This window comes from Myotis lucifugus, unplaced genomic scaffold, assembly GCF_000147115.1.
Source record: "Myotis lucifugus unplaced genomic scaffold, Myoluc2.0 scaffold_54, whole genome shotgun sequence".
NCBI classification, from domain to species: Eukaryota; Metazoa; Chordata; class Mammalia; order Chiroptera; family Vespertilionidae; genus Myotis; species Myotis lucifugus.
Window position 1 is genome coordinate 4207555 of NW_005871102.1, and position 7442 is coordinate 4214996.

General features: G+C 37.9%; 1 protein-coding gene across 1 annotated transcript in view; it reads left to right on the top strand.

Moving 5' to 3' along the window:
* Nucleotides 1–7442, top strand: part of RALGPS2 (Ral GEF with PH domain and SH3 binding motif 2) — a 120885-nt gene that overhangs the window by 32201 nt on the left and 81242 nt on the right. Inside the window, 2 exon segments of the mRNA XM_006088956.3 lie at nucleotides 2783–2929; nucleotides 7165–7269. Of these exon segments, the coding sequence (XP_006089018.1) occupies nucleotides 2873–2929; nucleotides 7165–7269 (162 nt within the window). The 5' untranslated portion in view covers nucleotides 2783–2872.

Here is a 7442-nt window from a genome sequence, read left to right on the forward strand (position 1 = left end):
ACCCAAGTGCCCATCAATGGATGAGTGGATAAAAAAGCTATGGTACATATATACAATGGAATATTACTTGGCTGTAAAAAAGAATAAAATCTTACCATTTGTGACAGCATGGATAGACTTAGAGCAGCCGTGGGCAAACTACGGCCCGCGGGCCCGGATCTGCCCGTTTGAAATGAATAAAACTAAAAAAAAAAAAAGACCGTACCCTTTTATGTAATGATGTTTACTTTGAATTTATATTAGTTCACACAAACACTCCATCCATGCTTTTGTTCTGGCCCTCCGGTCCAGTTTAAGAACCCATTGTGGCCCTCGAGTCAAAAAGTTTGCCCACCCCTGACCTAGAGGGTATTATGCTAAGTGCAGTAAGTCAGTCAGAGAAAGACAAATACCATATGATTTCACTTATACATGGCATCTAAAAAATTAAACAGAAACAGACTCATAGATACAGAGAACAGACTGGTGGTTGCCAGAGGAGAGGGGGGTTGGGGGACTGGGTGAAAATGGTGAAGGGTTTAAGATATACAAATTGGTAGTTACAAAACAGTCATGGAGATGTAAAGTACAGCATAGGGAATATAGTCAATACTAGTGACCCAGTGCACGGATTTGTGCACATTGAAAGGAAATTAATTAGAAGGTGGCTGGCAAGGCAGGACTGGGCAAGACAGGCTGGATATACCCTAGAGCCAACCTCCCGTAGTCCCTCCCTGGCCAGCAACACCTGGGGTGGCACTGTGGCTCGAAGGGCATCTGCGGAGTGAGTGGGGTCCCTCTGGCAGGTGGGGTCCCTCGGCCTGGCCTGCGCCAGGATCAGGCCGAGACCAGCTCTCTGACATCCCCCAAGGGGTCCCGAAGTGCAAGAGGGCACTCTGCAGAGTTGCTGTGATACAGGGTGTAGAATGCAAACACAAGTGTGCAGTAAACCAGATTTGGGGCAACAGTGCCCCAGCAACAACATAACCTATGGCTGAAGGTGGAATCACGTGGCCCCGCGAGGAATCGGGCCCCCTCCTCTCTGGTTTCAGGGTGCGTCACCCGAGAACCACTGCTTCCAAGTCACGGCAGCTCCTGTGTTGAGCATGTGCCCCCTGGTGGTCAGTGTGTGTCATAGTGATCGATCGGATGGACACTTAGTATATTAGCCATATATATATATGCGCAATAACTATGTATGATGCCAGGTGGGTACTGGAAATATCTGAGGTACCACTTTGTAAAGTATATGATTGTCTAACCACTATGATGTACATCTGAAACAATCCTATATAATAAAAGAGAAACATGTAAATTGACCATCCCTCCACTACACTCACCAGCCAATCAGGAGTGAGTATGCAAATTAACCCGACAATGATGGCAGGTTAATTTGCATACACAGGCACTGGGTGGAGAGCAGAGTGGGAGAGCCGGAGGTTTGGGGGGATGTGGCTCCCTCGGTTGCTCCCAGCAGCACGGGGAGCACCAGGAATGCTGGGAATCGTAGTTCTGGTGGCAGATGGCTCTCCTAGACACTAGAGCAAAGTGAGCCTGGAGCAAGTTACTGTTGCGATGGGGGATGGAGGGAAAGCAAAGGTGAGAGATATAAGTAAAATCACAGTGTCTAGGAAAAATTAAAGGGAAGATATCCTAAAACTTCCAGGAAATCTCCACCAATGAAGCAAAGAAAAAAAATGCCTCTATTATTCTGTGAGCGACAAACCAAACTGGGTTGGGGGTCTCAGACAATTCACTCATATGATTGCAAAGACAGACAGAAACTCCCGGATTGGAGAGGGCTCCCCTGAGGGCTCCCAGATTGGAGAGGGTGCAGGTCGGGCAGAGGGAACCCCCCCCCCAGTGCACGAATGTCACGCACCGGGCCTCTAGTACATAATAATACTAGATGTAAACTGTAATTGAACAATAAAATTAAAAAATGAACGAAAGCCATCATAGAAATTTATAGTTGGAAAGGAAACTTAAGGTCCATTTACTCCTTTAATTTTCAGAGAGGAAGAAATTCTGCCCTAGATAGTTGAAGCTATTTGTGGAAAGGGATTATTTACCTCAGTCAGGTAAATATTCTGACTTCCAGTGAAGTGGACAGAAATGCAGTGTTGTGGAGAGAATATTTGACCAGAAGTTTAGATAGCTTGAATTTTATTCTTGGCTGCTCATTTACCATCCTCTGTCCTCAGAGGCTGTTTCTAATTAATATCTTCCTTAATTAGTCTTATTGGTAGTTGTGAAGATAAGTGAGACAGTGGATTGAAGATATTCAATAAACTTTAAAACCCTATACAAATAAATACATATTGTGGTATTTTTATTACACATTCCATAATACTTTATTTATTTGTAATATCTTTGTAAACTAGATTATCAGCCACGGTAAACTTACTCATTGTTGATTTAAGGATGTCATTTAGAACTCTAAAAATTTATTGTTAGGCCATGTGTTACTCTGCCACATGCTTTTTAATACTTTATTTACTTAAAAGTAAAAAAAAAAAATTTTGAATTTGTCTCACAATAAGTGAAAAATTGCACTTCTGCTTTGATGATGAAGAACCATAAAGTAACATGCATTGAACACTGTCCATTTGGTGTTTCTGATCATGTGAAAATAGCATATAGGATTGTCCTCAAACTGGCTTCAGTGATTTAACTGAATAAGAAAGAATTCGGTAAAGTTGAAAAAATGTCTTTCTTGACATGGTGATAGGCATTGATTTGGTTTCTTAAACTTTCAGTAATAATTAAACACACATTTAAAATTTTGTTTCTTTTTTTACAGGAATAATAATGTATTTGTGGCCTTGGACGTGAAGCAGTCAGTCAGTCTTCTGTGCTGTTAACACAGCATCAGGACTGATGTGTGGGAAGCATGGACCTACTGAACGGGCAGGCAAGCAGTGTTAATGTTGCTGCTACCGCTTCGGAGGTAAGGCATTAAAGAAGTTGCCTTGTAAAGTTTCTTACCTGGCATTCTAACTTTTCAAGTATTATCATTGCTCACAGATTTAAATCAGAACTTGAAAAGGGGCTAAAATTTTTTTAGTTTAAAAACCAAACGTTTTAATTGTGCCATTTAGATGTTCACTGTGCATCTTAGAAACAGCTAATCCTTATCTACTTAAAATGCTTGACAGATAATGATTACTTAAAATCCTTTCTTGGGTTTAGTTTTATAGGATACCTAGAATTTCTTTTATGGGTGTTTTTATATGCCATGAACCTTGAGGGCAATAGTAAAGTGGAACAAATAAAGATTCTTTTATTTGGAATTGTATGTATAACTTTTGGTCACTATCTAGATCCCTTGATTTCAAGCCCATTGAAGGAGATTATAGAGCCATGAGGCTGGATTAGGCAGGGCTACTCTGGTGATGTAGCTTAGAGTGTTAAGGATGGAGATGAAGGTGGAACCGGTGCTCACCTCTCTAGTTAATATCTCAATTTATTTTTGCCTCACCTTTTTTTTCTCTTTTGTCTATAAATCTAGGGTACTTGCCTGCTTTCCTTAATTACTTTAGCATCCAGCTTCTGTGCTCTTTATTTTTCTCTTATTATATAGCTTGAGAATAATGGCCTCAAATTTGGCCTCAAATTTCTTTAATAACTTCATTTTGCCCCAAACCATTATTTGGGTCTTGTTATTATTGAAATTATTCTAAGCATGTACTTTTTATTATTTGTCTTATAAAAATAATTTCCATATTTTTATCTCTAGCTCTGGCTTCCCTCATAAATTTTATTAAACATTTCTGAAGGACCAGACATTTTAATTGCAAAATGAACAGAATCAAGTTACTGCTGCACAACCTGTAAAGAAAATAGTCCATCCCCTCTCTCTGACTTCTGTTGATAGCATCTCCATCTCTATAGCCATCTAAGTTTGAATTTTTAGATTTCTCATTAACTTGCTTCCCCTTTGCCTATCACAATTAACTGCAAAACCGAAGTTAACTGTCTTCTGTAATGTAATCCTGGAAGTACCATCCTTTCATCTCTGCTTATTCTGTTGGTTAGAAACAGGTCATAGGTCCTGCTCCCACTCAAGTTGAGAAGATTACACAAGGGTGTGACTACAAAGAGAGAGATCCTTGGCAGCTGCCTCACAGTCTATCCCCCACACTTTATCTCTAGGGTCCAGTCCTTTCCTCCTTATTTCTGCTAGCACTGTCTTCGTTTGGTCATTTATTATTTCTTGTCTGAATTATTGCAACAGCTTTTTAGTTTGATCTTGTACTTCTACTAAGCTGGGTTTGGTCCATTTGACTGCAGTTCAGTTTTAGTATTCTTAAAATATAGCTGTTAAACTTTATTGTACCCCGAAACTATTTGTGGTTCCTCATTGCCTAATTAAATACAAATGACCCTCAGCCTTGCATTCAAGACTTTTCTCAAAATGGCCCTAAATTTGTTCTCTAATGGATTTAACTGCTGCTAATCCTCTATAAAATGAAATTTATAGTCTCATGAAAGAATATATATAAACCTTAGTTTTTCCTACTTCTGTTTATACCTGCCTATGTCATTTTTTTTTACCTGGAATTTCTTTTCTCTTTCTGATGTGTCCCTCCTTCTCACTACACAAAAAATACATTTTGTCTGTCTTTCAAAACCTGTTTCAAATGCTATACTTTCAGGAAAGTGTTTTCCTGATCCCTTAAACAGATGGGAGCGTTTTTATTTTTGAAACTATCACTTAAAAATACTTTTTAATAATTTTTTCACAAATTTATACATAGCTTTTCTTCCTCAGGGATTCTATGTTTATGTATGTTTGTATTATATGTGTGTTTATTTGGTATATTTATAACCATATTACTTTAATAAATTAAGTATATGTGTATATGTATAGTATATTCATAACTATCCTGAAACATTTGTCTAGTATTACATGAAGCAGTACACAGTTATTTGTTAAATAAAATAGATCATTTCACTTATATACAAAATTTTGTTGACTTTCCTAAAAGTGAATGAGTTACATCAGGCTTCAGATATAAAAATAGTTTTCACCTTCTCTTAAAGTACAGATCTAGTAATATGTTAAAATGCAGATTTCTCATAAATGTGATAAGCTTACCGAATGAACAAGATACTTCTCTGGGTGATTGACTTCTTTTTTCTCAGTAACTTTACTCTTTTTTAAAAAATTTATCTTGATTGTTGAAAGTATTACATACCTTTATTCTTAACCTAAGCTCTCAAAGCTTCCAGTATCAGTAGAGTTACAGTAAACTTTGTTTCAGACTTTTAGAAATGTGTACTTTGTTTAGAATTGTGTTGAATAAAGAGTTACTAACTGCTCTCTCAGAGTGCATTATGCTAAGTACTGCTTAGCTTCTTATCCTCGCTGTTGTATTTCCTAATATTGGAGAAGCAGATAGAAGCACATCCCTTGTAATTGTAAGGACAAAAGGAAAGTGATTACTCGTTTTCATGACCAGGGAAACTTCCATTATGATTTGCTAGCTTGCCTTGAAGCAGTTAAAAACTTGGAAAAAATTACCATTATGTTTAATTACCAGGTTAGTACTTGACTGATGTAATTAGTTATCTGGGCAGTTACTGGATTAGTATACTGCTAAACTGAATTCTGTTTGAATGCTTAGCATTATGAATAAATTTCTATATTAGTCTTAGGACATAAAATAATGTTGTTGACATACTGTAAGCTTGTCATAGTTACAGAGATTAAACACATCAAATAAAACTATGTAGAATAGTCATTTATGGAATGAAAAAGTGGAACATTATCCAAGCACTGTGTTACGGTGCCAGAGGTGTAACATACGCATAGTGGGACTGCCGGAGGAGAAAGGGGAGCAGGAGAAATATTTGAAGTAATTATGGTTGAGAGCTTTCCAGAATTAATGATGGATCCCTTCCTTTGTAACTGTCCCGATAATTAGCTGCTCCTGAAAGGGAGGGGAACAGTAAAAATGAGGCAGAAGGACAAGTGCTCAAAATTGGTGGCTAACAGCTAAGAGGCTAACATTTTATACCTTGGTAATTGAAACTTTGGTGAAATTTTTTGTGTCATTAACTGTGCCTGATTTCCTGCTTCCATTTAGTAGAGCATAATCTAAATATTGTTACAGTGATGAAGCTCTGATTTCAGCCAAAAGATGCAGAGTACACTTTTTATCATGTGGTACAAAGGAAATGGAAACTAACCAGAAGTAAGATATTCAGAGCCAAAAGCCACTTTTTGGTCTACATGTAACAATAGCAAACTCAAACATAAAATAGTAATCTTAAAGTAGAAAACACTTAAATTTGTAATATAATAGGAAGAATAGTATCACATACAGACATTCACTTCACAAATAGTATTGGATTATTTAATAATAGAGTTCTGAACATTTTCTTGTGGTTCATGTTATGAAAATAATCTTTCATTTTCTTCGTAAAAATAAGTTTAAAAATTATAAATAGGTATATCCTTCTCTCTAAACTTCCTTTTTAACCCATTTGAAAATCATTTAACTTATTAAAATCTTTTATTTCTGTAGAAATGATAGGGTTGTCAGGGTGCGGAAACTGACAGACGACAAAATGACCTACTCAGGAACCTAAAAGCCTGAAGCTGAGATTAGGCTTCTAGTTGCCTGACCTTTATCTGGTGCTTTTCCAGATCAGCAACACATTCTGCCCAACTTCCCTGCAGCATCTGTTAACCCCACTCTACTCCGTTTCCTCAGTTTTTATTTTAAATTTTTTTTCTTTATTGATTAAGGTATTACATATATGTCCTTATTCCCCTAGTGCCCCCCCAACCCCCCACTCATGCCCTCACCCCCCTGGTGTCTGTGTCCATTGTTTAGGCTTATATGCATGCATACAAGTCCGTTGGTTGATCTCTCCCCCTTACTCCCACCCTCCCCTACCTTCCCTCTGAGGTTTGACAGTCTGATCGATGCTTCTCTGTCTCTGGATCTGTTTTTGTTCATCAGTTTATGTTGTTCATTATATTCCACAAACGAGTGAGATCATGTGATATTTATATTACTCTGACTGGCTTATTTCGCTTAGTATAATGCTCTCCAGTTCCATCCATGCTGTTGCAAATGGTAAGGTTTCCTCAGTTGTTAATGCCAATCTCGTTTCTGTGACATTGACTAGGAGATAGTATTAAAATGGCTGCGTTTTCTTTTACTTTAACAGAAAAGTAGCAGTTCTGAATCTTTAAGTGACAAGGGTTCTGAATTGAAGAAAAGCTTTGATGCCGTGGTATTTGATATTCTTAAGGTTACACCAGAAGAATATGCGGTAAGCCTCCCCCCCTCCTTGCTCCAGTTTTTGCACATAGTTTACATATTGGTGCTATTGAGTTAGAATTTATAGGATGAGCGGAGGCGCCGGTAAAAGTAGCTAAACGAAGCTGGGGGTGGGTGAAAAAGGAAGAGCCAAAACGCAACATTAAATCCAACAGCTCCAAAGCA